At 61.0% G+C, this 27,693-nt stretch overlaps 1 protein-coding gene across 4 annotated transcripts; it reads left to right on the top strand.

Moving 5' to 3' along the window:
• Window positions 1–512: 512 nt before the first annotated feature.
• Window positions 513–26,124, top strand: PPP3CC (protein phosphatase 3 catalytic subunit gamma). Of its 4 annotated transcripts, XM_080634557.1 has the most exons (14): window positions 513–741; window positions 8,984–9,181; window positions 9,423–9,547; window positions 13,311–13,422; window positions 14,026–14,171; window positions 14,288–14,427; window positions 15,053–15,130; window positions 15,224–15,318; window positions 15,934–16,059; window positions 16,964–17,041; window positions 18,603–18,684; window positions 19,123–19,220; window positions 21,639–21,668; window positions 23,046–26,124. In XM_080634557.1, the coding sequence occupies exons 1-14, from the start codon at window positions 690–692 to the stop codon at window positions 23,195–23,197; spliced, it is 1,512 nt and encodes a 503-aa protein (XP_080490683.1). In that variant the 5' UTR covers window positions 513–689; the 3' UTR covers window positions 23,198–26,124. The 4 variants fall into 4 exon arrangements, with proteins under 4 accessions (XP_080490683.1, XP_080490684.1, XP_080490682.1 ...); XM_080634558.1 differs by lacking the exon at window positions 21,639–21,668; XM_080634556.1 differs by having other exon boundaries at window positions 21,639–23,189.
• The last annotated feature ends 1,569 nt before the right edge of the window (window positions 26,125–27,693 follow it).

The following is a 27,693-nucleotide window of genomic DNA, read 5'->3' as shown; positions in this document are numbered from 1 at the left end:
GCCATTCCCCTTGGCCTGGCCCTACAGGCCCTGGTCCCAAGCCCCTCTCCAGGTTCCCTGCAGCCCCTTCCGGCACCGGAGCTGCTCTGGGGGCTCCTGCACAGGACGGGTGCGGGGGGAGGTTTATCTTTACCTGCCCCTGAGGCAGCTGCGGTGCACGGGAGGCTGCGGCCGGGGTTACGGGGGTGACGGGGGGTTCTCATGGGATGATGTGTGCTGAAGGCACGGGGCGGTGTTTAACGCTCTGGATGATGATGGTGTGGACGCGTCCCGGCTCCGCCATGCCGGGCCCCAGCCGCCCTCCCGCCATGTTGCCGCTCCCGTCGCCTAGCAACACCCCCTTCCCCTCCAAGATGGCGGCCGCGGGCGCGCCCACGTGACGCGGGGCGCAGGCGCGACCCCACTCCGCCCCCCCTCCCAACCCCGCGGGCTGTTGCGCAGACGCAGCTCGCAGGGGGCGGGGCCGCGCGGGGCGGCGCCTGCGCAGTGCGGGCGGGGGGGGGCGCGGGAGCAGCGCGGTGGTGGCGGCGGGGGGCGGAGGCTCCGAGCGCGGCCCGGCCCGTCCCGCTCCGCCGCCGCCGCAGCGCCCCGCGGGGCCTCCTCCGGACCGCACCGACCGGAGCGGAGCGGGCGCTGCCGGGCGGGGGGAGCCGCGAGCGGCCCGCGGCGGGGCCCGTGGCACCGCCACCATGTCCGGGCGCGGCCACAGCAAGCTGCCGACCACCGAGCGCATCGTTAAGGGTGAGGGGCCGCGGCGGCCTCTGCGGCGCGGGGCGGCTGAGGGGGGAGCGCGCGTGGGGAGGAGGCGGTTGCAGAGGGCTCTCCTGTGGGGCACCCGCTAAGGGAGAGCCGGGGGGGACATCTCTTGTGTGACAGCTCTGGAGGGCAGCTTTGGTCATGGGGGACAGCGCTGCTCTAAGGGAGCCGGGGGGGTTCCGGCTTGGGGGGCCCCCATGTCTGAGGATGAGGGATCTGCCCCCCCTCGGTCTGTGGTGCAGGGCACGGATGGGGCTGCAGTGCCCGGTGGGACCCCCCGGGGCTGCGGGTGCAGGAGGAGGCCGTTACCCGGCAGCAGGGGCGGATGATGGGTCCTGATGGGGGGATCCCCACTGCGGGTGAGCGCAGGAGAGGTTCCAGCGCAGGCTGCACCCGGGGGGTCCTCACCCGCAGCCCGCGGTGCTGAGCCCCTGCTTTGGGTGCACGGGGGGGCTCTGCCCTCCCCATGAGGGTGCCGGGGGGAGCCCACCGTGCCCTCGCTGCTGCAGCCCTGCCTGTGCCGCCTGCCCGGGGCGGGTGCCAGCTGGCCCCTCCACAGCACCCGTTATAGCAGGTACTATTTTGGACTGAGCAGCAGGCACCGAAGCGTTAACGGGAGGGAGCCGCGGTGGAGCCGAGGACTCCCGGCTCCTCCTCACGCACATTCTGCTGCCCTCATTGATCCGGTGCCGGTGCCGTACCCACGCACCGGGGAGCATCCCCAGCGCTCCGGCTCCGCTGTGCTGCTGCGAGGCCCCCGCTGCCCCCAGGTTACACAATCGCCCCTTGCAGAAGCTGTTGCCCCAGGAAAGGGAATTGCCGGAGGCTGGAAGGAGCCCTTGGAATCGGTGCTCGTGGAGGTGAAGGGATGCACGTTGCCGCTCTCTGCATGGGCCCAGTCACAGGCTCAGGTGTTAATGGCAGCGGCCTCCAAGGAAGGGAGAGTGAATGGAGGTGGCCTGGGAGCCCTGTGCTGCCTGGGGCTGCAGCAGCCCCGCTGTGAGCCCTACGGCCCCTGCTGACCCCCGCTGCCTGCCTCCGGCTTGGCCCTGCTCAGGTAAGGGCAGTGCAGCCGCTCGGGTCCCGCTGAGCCGGCCCAGCCGCACGCTGCCCGCGCTTCCACAGCCTGGGAACCCCCCAGGAATGCTGCTGACGGGAATGGGCCGGGGGTGCTGGCTGCAGCACAGCATTGGATTCCCCCAGCTACGGTCGGGATTCCGGTGCTGCTGGAAATGTGGAGCAGGAGCGTGGCGGTGGCTGCTGGTGGAAGGTGCTGACATTGGTGGTAATGAATCAGTTCAGCCTCAGGAGAAAAGCTGGTTTTGCTCCGTTGGAAATGCCTCAGTTAAGCAGGATGTGGAGTTTTAACTATGTTTAACCTATATATTTACAGCCCTGGAGAGGTGTTCGCTGTAATTAGGTTTAGTCAGGAGAAACCCAGTGCTTCCACGGGCCTCAGGGTTGTGCTTAAACTTGACTCCACGTCCATCGTTAAAACCTCATTTTGGGACGCATCAAGAGCTGGTTTGTAGTGGCCCGGTTCTGGCAGTGAGCTGGTGGCTGATGTTCCCTGTGGCAGGGCCTGGAGCTGGATGGTCCCTCCCAGCCCGGGATCCAGGGTGCGTGTTCCAGCTCTGTGCTCTCATGGGGCTGGGAGAGCGCTCGGGGTGGTTATGCTGCAGAGCTGAGTGGTCGCTTAGGTCTGGGTGCGTGCGTCAGCCCAAAGGTAGGCTTGGGTTAAGGGATGGATCCGTACCTGGGGAGTCCTCAGCGTGCAGGCAGGGGGGTGCAGTGCTTCGGGCTGCCCGTTGGAGCGAGGGATGCGCCCTGCAGAGCTTGGCCTTGCATGGAAGTGATCCTGCTCCATCCCGGCGGGATGCTGGGCACAGGCAGACTGAGCCCCCTCAGGGGGACCACACTGAGGCCTGGTGCCGTGGGGGTGAAGGTGGGAGGAGAGCTGAGGGGTCCTGTGGGCAGGTTCTTCTCATCTGGGTTTTCCCAGCGGGAAGGTGCCCAGTGCGTGTGCGGGGATGTGACCCTGCTGTGGTGCTGGCTTCGTGCTGGGAACATGAGGGATGGTGCAGATCATCTGCTTAATGCTGAGCTCATCTCATCAACACCTACCTCAGGTCTCTTGGGGCCAGCTGAGCACCCAGTGAGAACTGACCCCATGTGCTCAAGCAGAGTTGCTCCCCTTCTCTGCACACAGAACCTTTGTGGAGGTGCTGCTGCAGACATGGAGCCCAATCCCATGGGATTTGCTCCGCGAGGTTCCCAGTGCCTCCCGCGGGAGCCCTGAGGAGCCGGAACCCGGGTTCACATCAGTGGGTGCCTCTTCAGAGGCTCTGGAGAGCTCCCCTTGTGCTGCTGCTGGTTCGTTGCTGGCTGCAGACACCTCCAGCTGTGGAAAATGCATCCGGCTCCCTCCCTGCCCTGGGTTCAGTGGGAACGCTCCTGAAGTGCAGCTGATGCTCGAGCCTTGGGTTTCCTCCCATTGGGAGCTGGAGACAATCTTTATAATGGAACAGGCACTGGTGTAAAAGTGGCTTTGCAGTAGCTGTAAAGCAAAGCAGGGATGAAGCAGGTCTTAAGTACAGGGGAAATTGTATTTATATCTGTATTGGCTCCAGGGAGACCTCAGAGCAGCTCCAGTGCCTAAAGGGGCTGCAGGGAACCTGGAGAGGGGCTTTGGACAAGGGCCTGTAGGGACAGGCCAAGGGGAATGGCTTTAACCTGCCAGAGGGGAGACTGAGATGAGCTCTTAGGCAGAAGCTCTGCCCTGTGAGGGTGCTGAGGCGCTGGCCCAGGGTGCCCAGAGAAGCTGTGGCTGCCCCATCCCTGGCAGTGTTCAAGGCCAGGTTGGACACAGGGGCTTGGAGCACCCTGCTCCGGTGGAAGGGGTCCCTGCCCGTGGCAGAACTGGAGGAGCTTTAAGGTCCCTTCCACCCAAACCAGGCTGGGGTTCCCTGACATCCGGGCTCTTGAACAGGACCGTGTGGCGCCGTCACCGCTCGCTCCGGGCTTGGCTTCCGTTGGGTTTTCTTGCTCAGTGTGGCTGGTTTGTGGCTCAAAAGGAGCATAGGGAGGGGGGGAAGAGCTAAAAATGGAGGTAAAGGCCAAGGTGCCCGGTCTGGGGCCCGGGGCGCGCCGGAGAGGTGCAAATACCAGCAGGGTCAAGATGCGGTGGGGGCATCTCTAAAAAGCAACTTGTGTCATGGTGCAGCCGCTCGCCTGGCCCCGGCTCAGGGAGGCTCCGGGCACAGGGAGCCCTGAGGCAGGAACCCCCCGGCTCCTCACGGCCTCGGTGTTGGGGCTTCCTGCAGGAAAGCTCCTTCCCTGCGGCGGGCGCAGGCTGCCAGGGCCAGGCCATTGGAGCCGGCGCTGCTCTGCTCCGTGTGGAGCTGCCCGGAGCCTGTATCAGGGGTGCTCTGGTGCCCGCTGCGGAGCCGCTGGTGGCAAAGCCTCAACCCAGCACGGACCTTGGGTGCTGAACCCAGGGAGAGCAGATCGGGCTTTCTCCTTCTTTGCTCCAAGAATTACACCAGCTGCTCCAGATGGGTGCTGGAGGGGGTGATGAGCAGGGAAGGTCGCATCCCCCTGTGTTCAGTGGCAGGTTTCTGTTCCCTTGCTGCCTGGGCCACGGTAATGCCGTTCCCCTGTTGCCTGGGGGGGTTCTGTAGCAGAGGACAAACCCATTAGGTCCCGTGCTAAAGAGGGGTTTCCATCTGAAGCCAAGGCAGAGGTGAGGGGAAGGTGTCGCTGCCTGCGGGGTGTTGGGTGCTGGGTGCTTGCCTGGGCAGGAGGAGGCTGCTCCTTAGGAAGTAGGGCAGGGTGCTGCCTTAAAATAGCAGCGCAGCACTTGTGATGGAGGCAGCTATTTAGGTAAATCCTGGGGTCTCTGTGGGGCAGAGCTGCCTGTGAAGCTAAAGATACTCCTTGGAGACCTATATTTGTCCAGACTCCTTCCTGCCCTGCTTTTCCAGGTGTTCCCTCTGCAGCTTGCTTTGGGATGGCGGGTGTGTGAGCTGCTCCGAGGGTAATGGAATTAGACAGCATTAAGCAGCAGGAGCGAGGAAACAGGCTACGTAAAGACAGCAGCATTATCCTCTAATGCAGGACTTGGCTCTGAGCGGCTCCTGGAGGCCGGGCTGCCAGGCCCACGGTGCCAAAGAGGCCGGGGACACTCGGGAGCTGGGTCAAGTGCACTGGGAAAACCCCACCGGGGCTTGGGGCAGGGAGGGATGTGGGGGTGCAGGCGGTGCTCCAGCCCGTGGGGCAGAGCCTCCAGCCCGTGGGGCAGAGCCTCCAGCCCGTGGGGCAGAGCCTGGCTGCAGCTGCAGCATCTCCAGCTCCGATCCTTGCTCCGGTCTCGCAGCGTTCCACGAGGGGCAGGGGTGGATGTGGGTGCTGAGCCCGGCTCTGCTGCCGTGAGCATCCTCACGTGCAGGTCGCAGGCAGGCACCGGCTCTGCTGCCATGGGTGGGATGCGCAGTGCCCAGCGAGCGATGGGATTTACCTGACACAGAGCCCCCTGGTCCGTGTCCGTGAGGTGCAGCGGCCGTGCTGGCAGCTCCCCAGCCTTGGGAAGCAGGGGGTGGATCTGCTGCTGCCATCCAGGAATCCCGCTCTCCCGATGGGAGCTGCAGCTGCCTGCCTGGAGCTCGCCCTGCTCCTTGCCTTTGCTGCCCTTCTGGAGCTCGGTGACCCTCAGCCTGGCTGGGCCCGGCCCACTGAGACCTGGTGAGAGGAAGGCACCGGGAATGCCATGCAAGGGTTTGGGTGGAAGGGACCATAAAGCCACAGCAGGGACACCTTGCACTCGAGCGGGTGGCTCCAAGCCCCGGCCAGCCTGGTTTGACCCTGCCAGGGAAGGTCTGTAACAGAGCTGGAATGCCCCAGGAATTGCGTGTTTCCAGGGCTTGGGCCATGCGGATGAGCTGGCCCTGGAGGTGCAGAGCCCCTGTCCTGGTGCAGGATGTGCCTCAGGGCGGGCTGGCTCAATGACAGCCCCAGGCAAACCCGCATCAGTGCTGGTCGGGGCTGGGTGCCCGATGGAGCTCGCATGGGGCCACTGCGGTGCCTGCTCCTGCTCGGGCTGCGGCTGCCAGGCTCTCAAAGCGGCCTCAGCGTTTGCCTGTCACTCCCTGGGTGATGCAGGGGTGGTTGGTAAGGCCAGGGCAGACGGATGGGGCAGGGGCGCTTGGTTCTTCCTGCTTCCCTTGGTTCTCCTGTCACCATGGCTGTGCCTCTGCCCCCTCTGAATGAAGGCATCATTCAGGCTGATGGAATCGACCTACAATGGGGATATTTTTAGGGTTATTGTGAGGAGATATTCTGGGTGTCCTACAAAGGGGAACGTGGCTCAAGGATCAGAGCAAGCTCTCGGAACCAGTTGCGCACTGGGAGGGAGGCTTCAGCCCCAGCAGCGCGGCTCTGACTGGGTTCGGATGAAACTGGGGCGTTTTGAGCTGCATTTAATGCTCCTCCGTGCCCAGAGCCAGGTTGGACACAGGGGCTTGGAGCACCCTGCTCCAGTGGAAGGGGTCCCTGCCCATAGCAGGGGGTGGAGCTGGAGGGGCTTGAAGCTCCCTTCCAGCCCAAGTGGCTCTTGCATCTCTGCAAGGGAGCTGTGTGCTTCCCTGGTGACCCCCCTGTGCTGCTGCTGTGATTGACCCCAGCGCTGCCCGCCTGCACGGGGGGAAGTGCCTTGTTCTCTCAGGCTCCACCTCAGGGTGGCTTTGTCCTCTGCCATGGCAGAGCCAGGGCACCAGCACCGCTTCGGACTGAGGAATGACCCGGATGACTTGGTCCAGGCTTTGCAGGGTTGGTGGTGAGCATCCATGGGGGTTTGCAGGCCTGCATCTGGACTTGCCCTCAGGTACCCCAGGCAAGAGGGAATCCCCCCAGCCAGCACCGGGCTTCCTAAAGCACAAAGATGTTTGTGTGGGTCATGATTTCAAGACAATAAGGATTATTCCATGGAAAATGGGCAGTTGCTGATAAATACGAGGTCTGACAGCAAGTTTGACGTTGACAGCTTAACTCTGCTGCCTGCCCTTGCTTTTGTGTGTGGACCCCCCCCCGAGCAGCACGGAAGCAGGTTGGCTGTTGCTGTAGGTAACAGCTTCCATCACTTGCCTTCAAGGGCTTTGTTCCCTGTTAGTGCCTGTGAGAGCTCTGCACCATCCTGAGCCTTCAGCTCTGTGCAGGCACAGACGGGCATTGCTGCTGCTGCTGCTGCAGTCGTGCTGGGCTGCTGCGGGTCATTGTCTGTGAGCTGGCTCTGCCTGAGCCCGGCCTCAGCGCTCAATGGGGAATGTAGGTTAGGTGGGAATGGCACAAATAACCTTGGGCAGTCTGGAAAGGGCTGAGCCCAGGCCTGACCTGCAGCTCGTGGGGCTCAGCGCAGGAGCAGCGCCGCTGCCCTGCAGGGACCAGGAATGGTTTGTGCTGGGAGGGAGCTTAAAGCTGCCCCAGCTCCAACCCCTGCCGCGGGCAGGGACAGCTCCCACTGGAGCAGGTCGGGTCCAGGCTGGAGCGTTGAGGCTGGAGCGGGCCATGGGGGCACCCCCGGCCTGTGTGAGCTCTGTGCTGTGTGCGCACCCCCCGCCGGGGCCGGTGGCTCTGGTTTGTGCCCGTGCTGGCGCTGCCCCGGCTGCGGGCAGGGTGGGCTCTGGGGGAGCTGGATCCTTGTCCTGCTGGGATGGAGCCGGGCAAAGGCAGCGAGGGACCTGACATAAAAGTTGCCGGCTGCTCCCGCTGGCCGAGCCTCCTGCTTCACCCTGCACAACCCGGGCGGCCCCGGCCGGGAGCTCCTCGTGGGGCTCTGCACCGTGACGGGCAGCACAAAGCTGCTCTGACCCAGCCCCGGCGGCCTTGCCTTGTCAGGGGGCTCCAGCATCGGGGCTGTGTTTGGGGGCCTGAAATGATGGGGGATGTGGAGCTGAATGGTCCTGTAACAGACCTGTAAGGGTCTTCCAGTGCCTAAAGGGGCTGCTGGAAACCTGGAGAGGGGCTGCAACCTAGAGATGAGCTGTAAATGCAGTGAAGTAGTGCTGCAGTGCTCCTGTGCTGATGGAAGCAGTGCTGCAGTGCTCCTGTGCTGATGGAAGCAGTGCTGCAGTGCTTCTGTGCTGCTGCAGTGCTCCTGTGTTGATGGCAGCAGTGCTGCAGTGCTCCTGTACTGCTGCAGTGCTCCTGTGCCAATGGCAGCAGTGCTGCAGTGCCAATGGAAGCAGGGTCTTGCTGAATCCTCTTGAGTTCCAGCTCCATGGGGAAGGTGCTGGGCGTGCTCTGGCCCATTCAAGGCATGCGGGGCGCTTGGTGAGCACCCAGGCAGCAGAGCAGAGCTCCAGAGGGATGGATGAGAAGAGGCTGCCTACTGCAGGCACCGGCTCCCCTTCCATCCCAGCCACTCTTGTTCTCCTCCAGCCTCCCATGCCGCTGGGGCAGTGACAGTCACTGTTCAGCCCCAGCCTCGCGCTGCCTCTGCTCTGTGCTCTGCCCCTGGTTCCCAAGCTGAGGAGCTGCTCCATTTGCATCTAAAAGAGATCAGCTGCATTGCTGTTAGTCACCGTGTTATTGGGCCAGCACTACCTCCTGTTCAATTCAACACACTCTGCTGCGGTGAATGGGTGATGGGGAGGACACGGCCTTCACTTGCATGTCAGATTTTGCTGCTGGAGCTGGATTAGAGCTAAGTGCCAGCCTGCGTTTCAGTGCATGGCACGATCCCATCAGGAGATGGGGAAGAGCTGGTGCATTGTCCAGTGAGGGTTGGGGCGTGCTGGGGGTTCCACGTGCTCTGCAGCGGGCGGGCACTGGCACTGAAGGCCTGTGAGAGGGTCAGACCCTGGGGGTGCCCAGCACTCATCGGGCACTGTGCCTGCCGCAGGCTTCACAGGCGTGGAATCCCAGCCCGGTCTGTGTGGGGAGGGACCTTACAGCTCCTCCAGGACCACCCCTGCCACCTTCCCTCCTTTACATCAGGCAGGCCAGGAGACGGCGGGGGAGGAAGCTGGGTGGCTCTCCCTTGGTTTATGTTTGAGGTGGTTCCTCTCTTGCAGAGGTCCCGCTTGTCACAAGTAGCACAGGGTCGCTGTCATTGCCTGGCATGAACGGAGCCGTCAGAAGGGCTGTGGATGGAGCCTTGGTCGGAGTGAGAAACGGGGCAGGTTGGTGCAGGGAGACGAGGCCGCGCTGCTGACGCCTGCCCTTCCCTCCGCAGCGGTGCCGTTCCCCCCCACGCAGCGCCTCAGCCTCAAGGAGGTCTTTGAGGATGGGAAGCCCCGGCTCGACGTCCTCAGGAGCCACCTGGTGAAGGAAGGGCGCCTGGAGGAGGACGCCGCGCTCAAGATCATCAACGACGGCGCCGCCATCCTCCGGCACGAGAAGACGATGATTGAGGTGGAGGCTCCCATCACAGGTCAGAGCTGGCTGCGTGAAGGCCTCCAGGAGCTGCTCGCTGGAGTGGGTGCCCTCCGCCAGCAAGGCTTTGGAACCGGGCTCTCCGGGGAGGGTTTCGCTGGGGTAGATGGAGCCCATCTGTGCAGGAGCTGGCATCAGGCAGGGCTGGCTTGGGGCAGGGCACAGCTCCTTGTTGCTGTCGCGACCTTTCTTTTCTGGCCGTGTCATTCCGTCCCCTCTGTGCTGTTCTTCCTCCCCAGTGTGCGGCGACATTCACGGGCAGTTCTTTGACCTGATGAAGCTGTTTGAAGTCGGAGGATCACCCAATAACACCCGCTACCTCTTCCTGGGGGACTACGTGGACAGAGGCTACTTCAGTATAGAGGTGACAGAGCTGAGCCTGGGGGTGCTCGCACTAAACTAACCAGGGGGGTGGAACCGGAGGAGCTTCAAGGTCCCTTCCAACCCATTCCATGAGATTGGATCCTCAGCCAGTGACAGAGTTCAATGGCAGTGGTGGGGTTCATGACTAAACTGCCTTGTAGCTGTCAGTCAGGGGAGCGAGGCAGAGGTGATGGTATGGTTCAGGCAGTGGGAAGCAAATGCTGCAACCCTGCAGGATTCGGCTTAGCAGGGAGGAGAAGGCACCAGAGCTCAGAGTCACTGCTCCCCCCAGCCCCTGAGAGCAGCAGCCCCGTGCAGCCAGAGCTGGCTCAGGAGGCAGGAGCAGGAGATGCCCTGGGCTGTTGGACCCACCAGGGTGGTGCTGAGGCATTTGGCTGTGAGCCTGGCCCCGCTGTGCCCGTGTGCCAGCCCCTTGTCCCAGGAGCACTGCCAGGGTACGGGCATCAGCCAGTGTCTGGTGGCGTCTGTGGGATGCACCAGGCACGTACTGGGAAGCACTGGGAGGTGGTGGTCTCAAAGGGCAGAGCAGTTGCTGGGTCCCCCCGGCTGCTGCTGGCGCTGGAGGTCTGCGAGGGGCAGAGCAGGGGGTGGGTGAGCAGCTGCTGCACGGCCCAGGGGCTCTGCTTCGCCAGAGCCTGGCGGAGGAGGAGGTCTGATCCCAGTGGGATCGGCCTCACGGGGGCATTTGAGGTGGGAAGAGTGGCCTGGGGTAACAGAGGAAGTGGGGGAGGCTGCCGGCTGCAGTGCGGGCGTAGCCGAGCTGTTGGGTCTGAGAGGAGCCTTTCTCAGCTGGGTTCTGGAAGGAGCTCGTGGCTGAAGGTGGTTGCTGCAAGCGCTTCTCCGAGGGGTTCCGCAGGGCTCTAGGGGAAGGTGCTGCTGACAGCGTGTGCTTGGCAGCATCCTGCCTCGCTCCCAGCCCTGTGCTCCCACACACCGAGGGTGAGCCGTGCAGTGCCGGGAGCGGGGCCGGATGCGGGAGGTGGGGTTGTGCTCTTGGGATCTCTGGTGGTGCTGAAGATAACCCCTGGGGAGGAAGGGCAAGAACAGACATCGGGCTGCTGCTTGAGGGGATTGGCTTGGGCAGTTCAAGTGTGCGTACCTGGAAAAGAGATCAGCTTGGAGCCCAGCAGCTCTGATGTGCTTGGGCGGTCACAGAGAGTCCTTCAAACAGGAGCTGCTGGACCCTGAGTCTGCACTGCAGTGGGTGGTGAAGTGCTGCTCCCACTGCCTGCCCTTACCCTGCAGTCAATGCTGCGTCCAGCTCTGGGGCAGCAGCACAAGAGGGAGCAAGCTGCTCCAGTGGAAGGTGGCCCTGCCCGTGGCAGAGGTTGGAACTGGAGGAGCTTTAAGCTCCCTTCCAACCCAAACCATTCTGAGGTTCTGTTTCTCTGTTCTCCTCCTCATAAACCATCCACGTGCAGAGGGAAAAGCCATTGATCCGGCAGGAGTCGTGTGCGGGGGCTGCTCCAACTGTCACTGATGAAGCAGAACCTCCAAGGCTTCATGCTCCTCTTGCTATTGACGTGTGCCTCTTCCCACCTACTGCAGCGTGCAGCCGTGTGCTGGGAGCGATTCCCACCTGGGGGTGCAGGAGCTGGTTTCTAGAGTGATGGGTCACTGCAAGGAGAGTCAATGGTGTACACGGGTGAATTTGCTTTATATATGAAGATGTTTCAAGACTTGTGTAAAATGCAGAGCTGCAGCAGCCTCTGTGCTGCGGAGGTGGCTCACGTATGGGAATTTTGGGGTTGGAAACTTGCCTGCTTTATCCCAGAGGCTCAGGTGATGGAAAGGCATCCAGGTGTCCCAGTGCTTCCCTGGGAAGGTGAAGAGCACCAGCATGGTCAGGCCTTCGTGAATCATCCCAGGGAAGAACTGCCTAAGGTCTCGTCTCCCCTCTGGCAGGTTAAATCACTGCACGCTCTCGTGTGCTGGGGGGGTAGTAGGGACTGCCTGCCCAGAGCTGCTGCTAATCATGACCTTTTAACTAAATGAAATAGGAGGTAATTGTATAATTGCATCCTGATGCAGGCAATCAGGAAACAAGATGCAGAACTGGGGACCAAGGAGGTGTTGAGGCAAACGGTGTCGCTTGTTGCAGCCCAGAGACTCCATTCACTCCCATTTGGAAGTTGGAACTGGGTGACCTTTAAGGTCCCTTCCAACCCGTTCCGTGGTTTCGCTCTCACACACTTGCAATGTGGTTTTGGATGTCTCTTTGTAAGCTGCTGCCCTTCTGTGACTCTGCACATCCCAAACCCTCCTCTGTGCTCATCTCTCCTCTCTTGCTTTGCTTTGAACCGGGGCTGGCTGCTTCCTCCAGGCCTTAGCAGGTCGTTTGGTTCACTTACAGTGACTTCCCCATTGCAGTTCTCCTGCTGGCCCAGGAACACCACGTTCAGGTGGCAAACAGGAGGCTGAAGCTTTTAAATTACAGAATGATGACAAATGGGTTTGTTGGGAACGTTTCTCCTGTGAGCAGATGCAATAGAACATGACTTTAACCACAGCTTAAACTACCTGGCCCTGGCTCTGGCTTGTTCTGCTTTGGAATTCAGGGTTTGCAGTCAAGGCTTCCTCAGCAGACTTGGGTTCTGAGTTAGGCACAGACCGGTGCTTTACAGCTCCTTGGGGATTTAGGGATCCCTGCACGTAGCTGGAATGACTCATGCAGAGCTTACCTTGCAGGTTGAGTGCTCAAACATCCCATTTAAGGTCTCTGTACTAGAAACTTACCTTGCAAGTGCTTTGCTTTGGTTATGGGGGCTGTTTCCGTGCCCCAGCAGCTGGTTCCAGATGTGTGCATCCCACCAGCGATGTTTCAGTGTGAGGCTGTTGACAGACTTCCTGGCTCCCGTTCTGCAGTGTGCTGTTTCTCTAGCCTGTCAGCCTGCAGGGTAAGCTCTTCTTAGAGACTTTAATCCAGATCTTCGAGCTTGCTGTCATTAGGGGTTGTCCTTCCAGCACTCACGATCAACACGGGAGATATGATAATGTTTCCCCATGCTAGATACCAGCTGATGTAGCTGTCAGCTTGGGGGGGGGAGCACACACGGTTTCCACCCTATCCTGGGAAGCCAGCACAGCGTGTTCCCGGGACTCGGACAAAGGGGGTGTTTCAGTTTGACTTTGGGCTCTGCCTCATCAGATCTGATCTTCTTCCAGGTGCCCTGTGCACACGGGGGATGTGGGAACCCTCTGCAAGGCTTTCCTGAGCTTGTTTCTTGGCTGGACTTTTCCTGTTTTGCACTTGAGCTTCACATGACTGTAGCGTGAGCAGCAAAAGCGGGGGGGTCAGGGTAGGATCAGGTTTAGCTTTCCTGGTGTTTCTGGCCCTTGCGGAGATGACTGAGGAGCCGTTTCCCTGCCCTGCGTTGCGGCGCAACATCTGGATCGCAGCTCCCGCCGCACAGCTGGCTTTGCTCTGCACATCCCTCCTTTCTGCTTTGGTTTCTGCTGGGAGGAGAAGCGGCCCCCCCCCAGCCCGGGGCTGGTTTCGGTTGAGCTCCATCTCATTTGTCACTTCTCCAGCCCAGGCCTAATATAGAGAAGTGCTCAGTGTGGCTTTCCCCCAGCGCGAGGGTGGCCAAGAGGAGATCTGCTGCCGATTATGGAGCTGGGCTTCTCTCCTTCAATTCAGCTTGTTGGGTGTCTTCCCAGAGGCGCTGAGCGCAGTGTGCGGCTGGCGGTGCCCTGCGAAGGGGTTTGGTTGATGTGCCATCTCCTTCTTGTCTCCCTTGCAGTGCGTGCTGTATCTATGGAGTTTGAAGATAAACCACCCCAAAACGTTGTTCCTCCTCCGAGGGAACCATGAGTGCAGGCACCTCACAGAGTACTTCACCTTTAAGCAGGAATGTGAGTATCAGTCAGTGGAGGAAGGACTGACCTGTGTTAGGTGTGCTGTGTCGTAGTTTCTGTGCCTGCTCTGAGTGCTGTTGGTGAGCTCTGGAGCTGCAGAGACCTGTCAGGCCTTTTTCCCTGCATACACAGTCCTGTTTCAGCCTCCGCTAAAGAACCCCCCCCAGTACACGTCCTGTAAAGGACCAGACATGTGTTGAGGTGGCCTTTTGGTTACCAAGAGCGAGTGTGGATGGAGGAAGCGTGAGCACATCTCGTGCTGAGGCGGTTGCTTGCACCCCTCCCTGGCTTCCAGCCCCAGCAGCACACGGTTACTGCCAAGGGACTTTCGGCTCCAGCTTGTGCAGCTGGGAGCAGTGGCTACAACTGGGAGCAGATAAAGGATTCCTTCCTCAGTGTCTGCACGAGGGAGAGTCCTTACCTTGGAGATCATTTTGGTTGAGTTAAGGATCGTTTCCTGCAGCATTTACATGCAATGATGGTGACCGGCTGGGAATGAGCCCTCTGCCCGGCCTCTTACAGTAACCCCAGTGCAGGTGTAAATGAGCAAATGAATTCAGTTCTTCCCTCTTTTCCTCCCCCTGCTCCCCATCTTTGCAGGTCGAATCAAGTACTCGGAGCGAGTGTACGATGCGTGTATGGATACATTTGACTGTCTTCCTCTTGCTGCCCTCTTAAACCAGCAATTCCTGTGCGTCCATGGAGGACTGTCTCCAGAAATCACATGTCTAGATGACATTAGGAAAGTAAGTGATCTCCGTGGGCCTGTCCCTGTGGTGAACGGCTTCCTTGGTGCCTGTCCGGCGCTGCGGGCCCGCAGGGGTGGGAGCAGCGCTGTCCTCATGCTGTGTGCGTTCTCCAGTTAGACAGGTTTAAGGAGCCTCCAGCCTTTGGTCCCATGTGCGACCTGCTCTGGTCCGACCCATCCGAGGATTACGGCAACGAGAAGACGCTGGAGCATTTTGCCCACAACACTGTTCGAGGCTGCTCCTATTTCTACAGGTGAGCGGTGGGTTGGAATCCCAGCGTCGGGGGGTGCTTTGGCTTGGGGGGGACTGCAGAGGTCGTTTAGCTCTTAACTCCCCTGCCGTGGGCTCTTTAGGGTGCTCTGAGGGACTAGAGCTTTTCTGCTGCCCTTACACTGAGGTGTATGAGGAGATGAATTGCCACTCAGAGCACACTGCAGCGTGCCTGGCTCTGACATGACCTTCACTTGGCTCTAATGCACAGAATCCTGTTTGTTTGTTCTCCTCCTGGAATACTGAGCTCTTTGGTTAATGTTGCTTTATGAAATTGTGCTATGGGACAGCTGGCAGGGAGCCTGTGGAGCGGTTTTCAGGCATTGCATAGTACCAGGAGCTCTAGGAAATAATCTTTTGCTGTCTAAAAGAGAAGCGTTTCTGCTGACAGACCACTTGTAGCCTGGCTGGGAAGGGAGGGTTCGGCACCAGGGGTCTGGTTAACAGAATGCTTTGCAGTTCAGTTTTCAGTGAGGTAATAGCCACTGCCCCGGCCTGGGGATGCTGCGAGCGGCTGCCTCCTGCAGGCAGGACCATTCCCATGCTCTGTACGTGTTCATTGCCGTGTGCTCTCCTGTGCTCACGTGTGCTTGGTTTCTGTGTTGCAGTTACCCTGCAGTCTGCGAGTTCCTGCAGAACAATAGTTTGTTATCCGTTATCCGAGCTCACGAGGCGCAGGATGCCGGGTGAGTGCTGCGGCCCGGGAGCTGAGCCTGCTCCCGCTGCCCCTGCTTGCACAGCGAGCCCGAGCTGCATGTTTAACACTGACCTGCTTTCAGGTACCGAATGTACAGGAAGAGCCAGACAACGGGCTTCCCGTCGTTAATCACAATCTTCTCTGCACCAAATTACCTAGATGTCTATAACAACAAGGGTAAGGCTGCCAGGGCTGGCCTGACCTGCTTGGAGATCCCTCCCCATGCTCCCTCGCCTTGCTCACTCTGCCCTCTCCTGTAGTTGCGTTACCATGCATGAAATGAAATGGAAAGGAGCTTTCTGTGCTCGCCTGATGGCAGCAGGGGAGCTGGAAGTGGCCGGGTGCTCCGGCTCCCAGGCTCAGTGTGTTACTGTGGCAATTAGCTGTCGAGTTACCAAGCCTGGAATAATGCTCCCATTGCCAGCCCGGGCCGGCTGAGTGCTGTTGATGGATGCTGCCAGAAAAGAGGAGCTGCTGCTATGGGCAAGCTTTTAACTTGTAACCGTGCCCTTCAAACCATACAAGTGTGATGGGGAACGTTCCTCAGCTGGGGGGTATTTTTACCCCTCACTTTGGATCTTGGCTTTGTGTTCATTGCTCCTGCTTTGCCCACACATTACCAGCTTTGTTATTTTGACCTTCAGTATTACAAGCTTCAGTGAAAGAACAGAATGGGTGAACTTAAACCCTCTCATTCCGGAGAGCTCTTTGGTTCTGCATGGCTCTTGTTGCAGATGGAGTTTCATTAGCGCTGGCGATGCCCACAGACGCTGTTGTTGTCTTCTCTCCTAGCTGCTGTACTGAAGTATGAAAACAACGTCATGAACATCAGGCAGTTCAACTGCTCCCCTCACCCCTACTGGCTTCCAAACTTCATGGATGTCTTCACATGGTCCTTGCCTTTTGTAGGGGAAAAGGGTAAGAGAGATTTGGATTTCCCAGTGACTGATCATAGCAGTAGAAACCTGCCCCACAGGCATTAGCTGTGCTGGGAGAGTGTTGTAACTCCTTCATTACCAGACAGCTCTGGGAAGCACTTTGGGTTCAAGGAGATCTGTACGTTACTGGGTAAAGCCCTTGTGAGAATCATTGCTGAGACCAGTTTTAGGAAGGATTTAGCAAGAATGTGACCATTTTGTGCCGTTTCTGCATTGCTGATGGAGCTGCATGGGGGTGGCATGGCCCCAGCTCGGAATTTGAAGGCACTTCTCTTGCTCTGGGTTTGCACCAGAGGAATGAAAATGTCCTGTTGGCTGAGGGCCCACCAAAAAGGAAGCCTTCGTCCAGTGTAAGGGCTTAGTTCATCCTGAAGGAGGTGAGGCAGCTCACAATCAGGCCAAGCCATTGGCTCAGCTTTGGGCAGAAGGGGTTTTACATCTCCCAGTGGGTTTCGGTCCCACCCCGTTGCTGTGTGCTTGGAGGATGACTCCGAGCTCCGAAGTGCTCTGACTTCGAGGAACCAAAGGTAGAATCCCCCGCTGGGATCTGACGTCCTGGAGCCCGGCTGTGGGGGCCCTGTGGGGAGGTGGGAGCCTGCGCCAGCCCCGGCTGCTCTGCAGGGCTTGGCAGCCCGCTCGCTCCCCGGCTGTGTCGGCTGTGATGTGCTTGGACCGCGTCCACCTCCTTGGCAGAAGGTGTGAAGTTCCCCGTCTGCGCCGGGTGCTGCTGCGGGGACCGGCAGCGCGCCTGAAAGGGGCTTTGGGCTTCCACTTCCAGGGCGTAAATGACCTTGAACGCATTCCTTGTCCAGCTCATCCTCTAGAACACCTCTGCTGCCCACGCGTGTGCAGGCCCCTCTAACCCCCTGTGTGTGTTCTTGCAGTCACAGAGATGCTGGTTAACATCCTCAACATCTGCTCCGATGACGAGTTGATTTCGGATGGGGATGAGACATTGGAAGGTAAAAACCGCTCTTAACCCGAGCTGGTAGCGGGCTGGGGGTGAAGGTGTGTGGTGCTGCTCACTTGGTTTAGAGCTGGCTGCCCAGCCAGGCTCTCCCGTTCCTCCTTGGCCAGCCCTGGTGTGGTTTTGGGTAGGAAACGTTTCTATTTTTTCCCTCCTTCGCTGTTCAGTCCCAGAAATGCAATCACATTCACTGCGACAGACGCTTCCTGCAGCTCCTCTGAGCGTGGTTCCTGCTTCCCAAGTGCTTGCTTTTTTCCTCCCAGCCCAAAATTCTGTGCACCAAAATATCTCCCCGATCCTCTCATCTGTTGCAGTGAGCTCCTCTGCAGAGTGGCTTCTCCTGTCACCCCCTATAGAAAGCAGAACGTGGGTTTGGGGCCTGGTTTTAAGCTCTGCATGGAAAGGGACAAAGCAGTTGTTGAGCTCAAGCTTCTCTCTCGGGGGGGTGACTTGAGGAGAGGAGGTGGTGGCCTCGAGGCAGCTCCGGCACAGACGTGGGGCATGCAGCAAGGAGCGGGGCCATGCGCATGCGCCCGCTCCGCAGTCGAGCCTTTAACCCGCTTCTCCCATTGCATTTCATGTTTGGTTTTGGTTCGGTTTTTGTTTCCTTTCTCCCTCCCATGCAAATTAAATTTGTTTCTTCTATCTCTGTCTTCATCTCCTTGTTTCTTGGTGTCTCCTCTCCCTGAAGATCACTACATTTCAAGCTATCAGAAAGGTACCCAGCTAGAATTTGCTACCAGCTTAATTTTCACTGCCTGTGCCACCAGATTCCTTGGAGTGGATTGGAATAGCTGACTGGTTGGGCAGCCTCTTCATCCCTTTCAGTTTTAACATGAGTGCCGTGTGGTTCTAACCCTTCTGCGTTCCTCCAGGAACTCCAGAAACGGGCTCACGTTTCTCCCTGACTTCTGAATGCAGCCACTTAGTGCATGGCTGAGCCATCGGTGCATGTGAGGCCTCCAGTGCGGCTTGTCCTCTCCTCCTGTGTCCTTGGGCCATGTGAGGAATCTCAGCTGAGAGGAGATGTGTTCGTTTCCCCCCTTCTCACTCAGACTCCTGTGTTTTCAGTTCCCCTCCATGCTGCTCCTCTCCCCTGGTGCGCAGGGCGGGCAGGGGAGCTCGCAGCCCTCCCCGTGTCTCTGTGAGCTGATGCTTGTGTGACGCTGCTCTGCGGCAGGCACAGCCCCGTGTCCATCAGCACCCAGACTCCTCCGTGTGCTGCCTGGCCGAGCTGTGTTCACGTGCCTGAGTCATTCGTGTTCCATCCTGTGTAGTGTGAGCAGCCTGGGGAGCTTCGAGCCAGGCCTCCCCGATGCGTCCCCTGTGGTGGGTCTACTCTCTCGCAAGGCCTCTCGGTCCGTGTGTCATCTCGTTGGTGTTGCCCTCCTCACCGCCATCCTCTCAGCACTCTTCTCTCCAGAGTGTAGCTGTGAATCTGTAAACCATGAGTTCTTTCCCTGGAGGCAGGCAGGTGCTGCGTAGTGACGTGAGCTGTGCCTGGAAGGCAGGAAAGCCTGACACGTGCTGGTGTTTGTCTCTCTTCTCTCCCTCAGGTGGGACAACGGTCCGTAAAGAGATCATCAGGAACAAGATCAGAGCCATTGGGAAGATGGCGCGGGTCTTCTCGGTTCTTCGGTAAGGAGGCAGCTGCTGAGGTCTGAGCTTCAGCTGGGCTCCGGCTGACGGGGGATGCTGGTCCGGGTGCAGCAGGCGGGCAGAGTCCTGCTGGGGACAAGCCTCATGAGCCTTTTGCTTCAGAGGCAGGGGGCTGGCAGTGGGTGAGCTCTCAGGTCCCTTCCAACCCAGCCCATTCCATGATAACTGGGTGTATTGAACCCTTTCAGGATGCATTTGCTGTGCTGTAGCTCTGACGCATCACAGCTGAGCAAGCAGAGGCCCCACATTTATGGGGCCAGGGTTGTGCTTGGTGCCCAGCGGATCAGACGCGCGCTGCCCGTGGTCAGCACAGGGCAGACTCCACTTCCCGTGCTGCTCAGCACCAGCAGTCCTGCACGGACCCGGGTGAGCCCTGTGTTAACCTCTCTAACTGGTTGTATTGCCTCTTACTTGCAGAGAGGAGAGCGAGAGCGTGCTAACCCTCAAGGGCCTGACTCCCACAGGGACACTGCCCCTGGGGGTGCTCTCGGGGGGGAGGCAGACCCTACAGACCGGTGAGTATGAGCCACCCTCCCCTCTGCACTCTGGTGCTGGCCCTCAGCTGCCCCAAGAACCATTCAGTCAGGTCCCAGCCATCCTTCGGGGACAAGTGAGCTGGTGCAGGCCCACGGGAGGAAGGATTCAGAAGCAGGAAATAGCAGGATGTAGGTGGGGATGTGAGAGCCTTCCAAGGTGTCCCCGTATACCCTCGAGGGAAGGGAAGACAACAAACAGCACCCTGCCTGAAGCATGTGGACTGCTTTGGCGTCTGTCTCTGCAAGAAGCTTTCTGCTTTATTTCCCTTCCATGCCGCATGGTGAGCATCCTCTGCTTCACCCCTCTGCTGCTGTGGGATGGCTCATCTATGAACGTCATCGTAACCACACCTGCTTGCTTGTTCTTCGTCCAGCAAAACCCCTCCGGTTTTGACCCTATGAAGCCATGAATGGGGAAGCTTAGACCGAGTGAAAGGAAGGAAGGAAGGAAGGAAGGGGGTTCTTCAGGCCTTTCTGTGTCACATTTCTCTTAGCCCCCTGGGTTTGGAGGTTTCCTTTCTGTGCTTGCTGGCAAATCCTTGCTCCCTTCCCTCAGCAGCCGCTGCTCTGTCCTGTTGGGGTGCTGAGAGCAGCACTGAGCTGCGTGCTTGAAGCTCCCAGGGCAGGAGATTGGCTGCTGGTCAGGGAATGAGTTCTCCCAACACGTGTCCCCAGAGGGAATCCTGGAACCGAGTGCTTTAATCCTTTCCTGCCGCCAGCCTTTGAGCGCTGGCTCCTCACCAGCCTGGTCCCCGCTGGCAGCGCCGGGGATTTCCTGCAGGCTCAGGAGAGGGCTTGTTCTGGGGCTGCCTTTGCCTGCAGTGAATAGTTCCCAAATGAGAAAGTGGCACCGTTGGTGCCTGCTCCCGGCCTGGGCAAGCGGCTGCGTCGCTCCCAAGCTCCAGGCTCGCTCTGCCCTCAATCATGGGAGGTTTCCTCCTTCGTTACAGCCACCGCAGGGCTTTGTGCTGCCCCGCTTGTGCTGCAGGGATGGGAGCAGCCTGAGTGCTGCAGCCCTGCCCTGTCAGCCCCCAGCGCTGGTTGTGCTGGGATGCTCCCCTGCCCCTTCCCGCCCCGGGGGGTTCCTCAGGGCTCCCCCCCCCCCGGTGCATGCCCCAGGACAGGACAGAGAAGCTGGAGTTCTGCTGCTGCCTTCCCCCTCGGCAGCACCGCGCTGCTCCTGCCCCTGTTCCTGCTGTGGCTCCTTCCTGCGCCCCGGCACACGCGTGGGTGCTCCAGCAGCGCCTGTGCTGGGAACCTGAGGAAGGGGCTGCCCCCTCTTAGGGCACCCTTGGAGAGGAGAGCCAGGGCTGCAGGTAGCGGAGGCAGGGCCCTTCCCTCCCTGAGCCTCCTGCCCGCCTTGCGCAGCACAGCGTAGCAGAAGGGGCTGAGCAGAGCCGAGACGTTCAGCCCCAGCCCCATTCTTCCTCCGCTGCCTCTCGAGGACACTGTGCTCTTTGTGTTGTGCCCAGAGTCAAGCTCTGTGGCGTTTGGAGGCTCAAAGGGGGGGATCTGCTCTCAGGAAGGGCCTCTCCACTCCCACGTGCTGGGGCAGGGACTGCCAGAGCTTGGCGAGTGCTGCAGCAGGCTTAGGAAGGGGGATGTTGCTCAGCTTTAGGTGCCTCGTTGCTTGGTAACACTTTTGGGAGGTGGAGCTGGGTTTGAAGCATGAGCCCACCTCTTTCTGCTCTAACCCCAGGCACTGGGAGCAGAGCCCGTGCTGCTCCCTGCCCTGCCACAAAGCGGGCTGCCCGCTCTTCCCCACTGCTCCAAACGTCCCCGTGTCCCTCAGGGTCATTTCCCTTATGTGGCTCTGGTGCCTGGGGCTTTGCTCTGAGCTCGCTGCCACATGAAAGGGGAGAATCCCTCATAGTGCCTAAAGGAAGGGCTTTGGGCAAGGGATGGAGGGGCAGGCCAAGGGGAATGGCTTGAACCTGCCAGAGGGGAGACTGGGAGGAGCTCTTAGGCAGAAGCTCTGCCCTGTGAGGGTGCTGAGGCGCTGGCACAGGGTGCCCAGAGAAGCTGTGGCAGATGTGTAAATGCAGATGGGGCCCCGCTGTCCTTCCCATGGGATTCCTGCTCCCCCGAGCCCTCCGGTGCATGCAGCCAGAATCCAGCTTTCTGCTGCCTCTCTGTTCCTCTCCATTGGAGCTCTGTGTGTGCCCAGTGCAGCGCGGGAAGGAGACTCCCCTGTGCCACTGCTCACCCCAGGGAGTCCCCTTTCCCCTTCCTCTCCAGCTCCTGTCCCCTCTCCCCCCCTCTTGCCGGTCGGTTTTGATCGTGGTGGTGTCCGCCGGGGCCGGGGGGCTGCGGGCTCTGCGTGGCGATGGGGATCACTCGCTCTCACCTGGGGGTTCGGTCTTCATTTTTGCATGCCACTGTTCTTCTGTCTTGCAGCCACAGTAGAAGCGGTAGAGGCACGGGAAGGTATGGCTAGAACCCGCCGAGAGGCTCAGATCGTCTCTGTGTGTGCCTGTGCTCACCCTAAAGAGGTTTCCCAGCCTCAGGGAAGCTTTTTCACTCTTGCATCACCAGGAGGGGGGGAGGCCGGGCCCCGGCTGGGCGCAGGAAGGACACCCTGGGCTGGTTCCAGTCTGCTTGAGCCTGCCCGAGGCTGTTGCTTAGGGCAGTCCCTGCATTCTGAGAGCACTTGGAGCTCTGAGGTCTCAGCTTCGGAGTTGGGGTCCTGCAAATCTGGTCCCAGGTGCCTCATGGCTGAGTTCATCCCCTGGTGACTCGAGGTGGTCAAAATGAGCTGGGAAACAGGGGATTGCACAGCTCTGCTGTGATCCCTGCCTTTGCCATAGGTGGGACAAGGTGTCCCGGTGTGGAGAAGCAGTTTTCTCCCTGTAGTTGATGTGGACATGAGGTCTGGGGAGGTTTTCTCCTTGATGCCTCCATTCAGCTCCTGATGAATGGGGCCGTACATCAGCATAGAGAGCTTTGATTACCAGGAGAAGTTTGTTTGTAAAGCAGCCAAATCATTGTAAAGGGACTTGGCCCAAAGCCCTTCCTTCTGTAATGCAAAGAAAGTCAACATTTGGTCCATATCATCAGTGCAAGGGTGATGCCCTCAGCCTTGCAGTGATGAACAGGGACCTGCCTGCCCGTGCTGGGTTCCGTCCCTTGGAGCCTGCCTGTGTGCCTCCTGGTCATGCAAGAAGCGTGTGTGATCTCAGGACTAGCTGTTCCCCTCTCCTGGTGTGGCAGTGTGTGCTCTGTGTCGGAGTTGGAGCCTTGTGGTGCTGTCTCTGTTGTGTTGGTTTGGTTTTGCCTTTTTAGTGCTGTGTTTTTCAGCTTTGAAAGTTGCCTGAGGTGTCACTGTCTGGGGACGTGGAGCACGTGTCTGGGCCTCAGGTTCTCCTGAGCCGTGTTAAACCATCAGCGAGCAGAGCAGGGTGCCCAGAGAAGCTGTGGCTGCCCCATCCCTGGCAGTGTTCAAGGCCAGGTTGGACACAGGGGCTTGGAGCACCCTGCTCCAGTGGAAGGGGTCCCCATGGCAGGGGTTGGAGCTGGAGGAGCTTTAAGGTCCCTTCCAACCCAAACCAGGCTGGGGTTCTGTCTCGGCAGCTGCCTGCTGGGACAGGGCTGGCACCTCCGCAAAGGTGCCCATGGACAGACCCCTTCCAAGCCCAACCATCCCATGAGTGTGCATTGCTGAGGTCTGCATCCAGGGCGTTGCTGCCGCGACCTCGCAGCATCCCAGCCCCGTGCTCCATGTCCCAGTGGCCCCGGTGCTGTGCGTGTGTGCCCGCGCTGGCCGGGGCTCCGCGGGGCTCAGGCCGGGTCTCCCTCTCCCCGCAGCCATCCGGGGCTTCTCGCCGCAGCACAAGATCCGCAGCTTCGAGGAGGCGCGCGGGCTGGACCGCATCAACGAGCGCATGCCCCCGCGCCGCGAGCACGACGGCCCCGCCGCCTGCACTAACGCTGCCGACAAGGGCAGGAAGGGGCAGTGAGGGCCGGGCCCAGGCCGGCCTCCATGGATTCTATTTATTTATTGTCATTGGGGGGGGAGGAAGCCGCTCGCCGGGGGCACGGCCCTGCCCCGGCCGCGTCCGTGCTGTCCAAAGGTGACCATTTTGTAAGTCCTTTCTTTTTTATTTATGTTCCATGTATAAACCCAATCCATCTCCCGCGGAGGTGAGGAGCCGGGCCGGCTGCTGCTGCCTACCTGGAGCGCTGTGCTGTGCAGCTGAGCTGCCCGGAGGCAGGGGGGCTCAGACAGGAGCCGGCCCCAGGCAGCTTGGGTACCATCGGAAGCCTGGTCCTTCCCTCGAGGACAGGGTTGGTTTCGTTGCTCTTCTCTTTCCCAACTGTCTTTCTTCCCAGAGTTTGCTGTTGTTTGCCGCAGCTCCTTCGCCTCCCTGCGTCTGCTGCTTTAGCAACCGCCTCGGTGGCGGGCCCGTTGCGTGGTGCAGCTGGCTGGGCTCCATCCCTCTCCCAAGGTGACATGCAAATACCCAGGATTAGCTCGGAGGACTCCGGGTGTTGCACCAATCACAGCCCCTTTTCCTTCAGTAATTCAGCCCTGGCCTGGCACAGCCCCAAGCAGGATGTGTAACCCCTGAGTAGGAGCAGGGAGGGAGGTGGGAGAAGCACTGCCCCTCGGTGCAGCTTCTCCCTGGGTTGAGGCTGGGTGCCGGCGGCCGTCAGCTGCGGCTGCAGGAATCCCTCGGGAATCGCTCTGATTCAGAGCACAGGAATTGCCTCCCATCCCTGGGGAATCCGCAGGGCCTGGATGTTAAAGGAAAAGGGGATGATTGGGAGCCTGCGGGTAGCAAGACCCCCCTGGTACCAGCATCACGTCCTGTAGAGCCCCTGGCACGTCCCTTGTGCCCAGCTCTGGAATCAGCCCTTGTTGCTCAGGAGCTGAGTGCTGGGTGTCCAGGGTGGTCTTGGCTAAGCCAGCATCCCCGCCCCGGCATCCCACGTGTTTGGGGAGATCTTTCACCTCCTGTTGGCAACTTGGGCTCATCCGGCTGCCGGTTCCCGTGTGAAATCCAAAGGAGCCGCGGGCCCGTGGGCTTTTCCTGGCAGTGGAGGGGGTTTTCCAGCTTGTGATGAAGCTGTGAGGGAAGGACGAGTGATGGTGCTGCCGGTTCCGGTAGGGATGCGGCCTGGCCGGGGGCGAGGGGGCTCTGCTGCAGAGCCGCCGGGGTTGGAAGCGCATCCATCCCTGCCTGGGCTGCGGGCAGGAGGGTGGGTTAGGGCAGGCTGGCAGGTAGGAAACCGAGTGGATGTGGATGCAGGAGGAGCGGTTCCGGAAGGGCGTTGGTGCAGAGCAGGAGAAGGGAGGTTTCTGTTCAGTGTTCAGGGTTTGAAGCTTGGATCTGTTGAGCAAAGCCTCGTTCTTTCACATTAAACTGACCTGAGGTGAGCGTTCAAAAGGGATTTTGTGGATTTCTGTCCGGTCGCTTCCCTTCCCCGGGGTCGCTCGAGCCTCGTCCTGTGCCAGAGCCCAGGCAGCCGCTTGCAGAAGCAAACCCCTTCCAGCTCCCGCTTCTCCTCCCTGTGCCCTGTGCTTGCCCCAGGCCGGGCAGCAGCCCCTGGCTCGGGATCCCCGCCAGCCCCTTCCTGGACCTCGCAGCCTTCCCTTTGTGCTCCAGCCCTGCAGGAGAGCAGCGCCTTTGCAGGCAGCTTTCAGCCCCCTTGGATCGCCGCGTCCCTGGGCTCTGGTGCCAGGCGGGTGGGAGCCGTGCCTGTGAGCGGGCGCTGGGCTCTCCCAAGGCCTCCTCTGCTCCTCCGCTTTCCCCTCCAGAAAGGGAGCTGGGGCTGTAGCTTCGCCCCATTCCAGGTGCTGTCAGGGCAGGCGGCTGTGGCTGGATAACGGCCTGGGAGCCATGGAGCAGCCGGGAGGTACGGATGCCGTATGGGCTCCCAGTCCTGGCCCCCCCTTCCCTTGGCAGGAGTTCCTGAGGGGGTGAGGAGCCGCAGTGGGGGCTCACGGGCAGTAATTCCCCCCTGGATTCATTAACTCATCCCTTTAACCCTCCCCATGCTGGCAGCAGGACCCGGGAACCCCCATCCCGTCCTCACTGGTTCAGGTGATGGAGACCCTGCCTCCCTCCTCCCCCCCACAGCAACCCCCAAACCCCCAGGTTCCCCCTCGCCCCCTCCTGCCCCCCCCGTGCCAGCACTCGGGGCTGTGCACGCCTCAACCCATCCCGGAGCTCCCATCCCTTTATCCCTCCCCGGTGCCCCCCGGAGCTCGGCAGCAGGGACCGGAGCAGGGCCCATGGGGGGGGGCAGCGCTGGCCCCCCCCGGCCCCGTTCCCGGGCTGGGTTTTGGGTGTTGTTTTTGCATGTTCTAGCGAGGTGCTTCTAAGGGAGGGAGGCAGCGATGGGGGGGTGAGGACCGGGGGGGGGTCTCCTGCTTTGGGGTGGGTTTGGAGCCCCTCGGGGGCTGGGGCTGCCCGGAGCCCCCTCGGACGGGGATGGTGATGCTGGGGTCGGCGCCCGGCGCTGCCTCCTTTCCCTCCGGTTTTATAAAATTCCTTCGATTTGGGGTTTTTTGGTTTGGTTTTGGGGTTTTTGGTTTGTTTTTTTTTTTTTTTTTTTGGTTCTGTTTAAAAGAGGAGAAAAAAAAAAAACAACCAAAAAAGTGCAAATTTGTCCTTTCTCGGCCGCGGTTCTTCCACCCCATCCCTGCTGCGGGGCCCGGCGCGGGGGGGCGGCCCCGAGGGGAAAACGGGGCGAAAAAGGAGAAAAAAAGTTCAACCCTGCCTCGGCTCCGCTGTGGTTATTATGGGATGGGGGGGGGGGACGGACAGCAGCTGGGGCCGCTCCTGCCCCGCTGCATGCCCGCGCTTGTGGAGCCGCTCCCGGTGCTTCACTTGCAGAGCTCCCGGTGCCCCCTGCGTGCCAGGAGCGCGGAGCCCGGGGATGCGTTGGGATGAACGGAGCTCAAAGCTGCTCCAGCTCCAACCTCTGCCACGGGCAGGGACCCCTTCCACTGGAGCAGGGTGCTCCAAGCCCCTGTGTCCAACCTGGCCTTGAACACTGCCAGGGATGGGGCAGCCACAGCTTCTCTGGGCACCCTGTGCCAGCGCCTCAGCACCCTCACAGGGCAGAGCTTCTGCCTAAGAGCTCATCTCAGCCTCCCCTCTGGCAGGTTAAAGCCATTCCCCTTGTCCGGTCCCCGCAGCTCCCAGCCTGGCTCCATGGCGGAGCTGCTCCAGCATCTCCCGGCTCCCGTTTTCATCCCTGGCTCCTTCCTCTCCCGGGCTTTGTGCACCGGTTGGGCTCTGTTCCCGGGTTATGGCTCCAGCTCCTGCCCAGGAGCCCGCAGCCGGTGTGAGCCGCTTCCAGCTGTGCCCGCCACATCTGGCTCCTCACCAGAGCAGTCCCGGGGTCCCCGCAGCTCCGCGCACGCCGCCCGTGCGCTCCCGTGTGCGCTGCGCGTCCCCGATCCGGCACCAGGAGCCCCCGGGGCAGGGATGCTCCAACCCCCGCTTCCCCTGCGTGTTCCCTCCGAGCGCGGGGGCTCCGCCGGCCCCGGAGCCCGTCCCGCGGGCGCACCCCGGGCCCGGCCGCGCTGGCACCGCCAACAGGAAACGCTCGCAAACGCCCTTCGTTAGCCCCGGCGTTAAACATTGACCTGGGAGCGGGCGGAGGGAGTCGCACCCGCGGACGGGGCGAGGTGAGGCGGGGCCGGGCCCCCCGGCGGTGGCACCGGCGCTGTGGGGCGGAGGGGACCCGCTGGAGGGGTCCGCGGGCTCCGCCACCCCTCGGGGGCAGCGCTGCGGGCTTGGGCCCTTCCCCTGGTGCTTCGCCCCCAGTCCCTCGGCCCCCGTGTGCCCGCTCCGGCCCCCCCCGCGCTGTCCCTGCCCGGCCCCGGTGCGCGGCGGCCGCTGCCCCGTCCCGTGGCCGTCGGGGGCCCGTGTCCTGCCCATCCCCATGGCCGGGAGGGGGCCGAGGGGCGGCCGGTGGCGACGCCATCGATGGGGACAGCGGCCTGAGCTCACGTGGGGCTCATGCGGCAGGGGAAGGGCCTGTTCGGCGCTGTCAGCGCTTGTGGGGCGCAGGAGGAAGCGGGTGAGTGCCGGGGGGGGGGCGGCACGGGGGTCCCGGTGCCCGCATCCCACGGCACAGAGGGGATGGAGGGGAGCGCCCATGGGAGAGCGGGGGGGGGTTTGGTGCCGGTGCCTCCGGGTCCCTCCCGCCCCGTGAGCGCGGCCGGGAACGCGCGCGGGGCGTGGGACGGGTTCAGCCTCTTGGCCCCGCGCCCTGGATCCCGGCCCTGGAAATGTCCCTGGAAACTGTGAATGGGCCCGGCCCGCTCCGGAGCGGGGAGCGCCGCGGCCGGGACCCCCTGCGGGGACAGCGCCGGGGGTGCTGCGGGGGGGGCCCGCCCGTGATGCGCTGAGGGCCCCCCCTCGTTCTTCTCCTTCTCCTTCCCCTCCTTTCCCATCACTTCGCTCCCTGCATTTCGCTCCGCAGCGCCCTCGGCTCC

Source organism: Psittacula echo, assembly GCF_963264785.1.
Source record: "Psittacula echo genome assembly, chromosome: 25".
NCBI lineage: Eukaryota > Metazoa > Chordata > Aves > Psittaciformes > Psittacidae > Psittacula > Psittacula echo.
The sequence above is the reverse complement of the archived record's forward strand: the minus strand, read 5'-3'. Positions and strand labels throughout refer to the sequence as shown.

What these genes read in the sequence shown, in the direction of transcription:
- PPP3CC (XM_080634555.1), top strand. Translation starts at nt 690, where the DNA reads ATGTCCGGGCGCGGCCACAGCAAGCTGCCGACCACCGAGCGCATCGTT. An exon ending in GGCTGCTCCTATTTCTACAG is followed by an intron (nt 14,428 to 15,052) that starts GTGAGCGGTGGG and finishes TCTGTGTTGCAG; the next exon opens with TTACCCTGCAGTCTGCGAGT. An exon ending in GCCTTTTGTAGGGGAAAAGG is followed by an intron (nt 16,060 to 16,963) that starts GTAAGAGAGATT and finishes GTGTTCTTGCAG; the next exon opens with TCACAGAGATGCTGGTTAAC.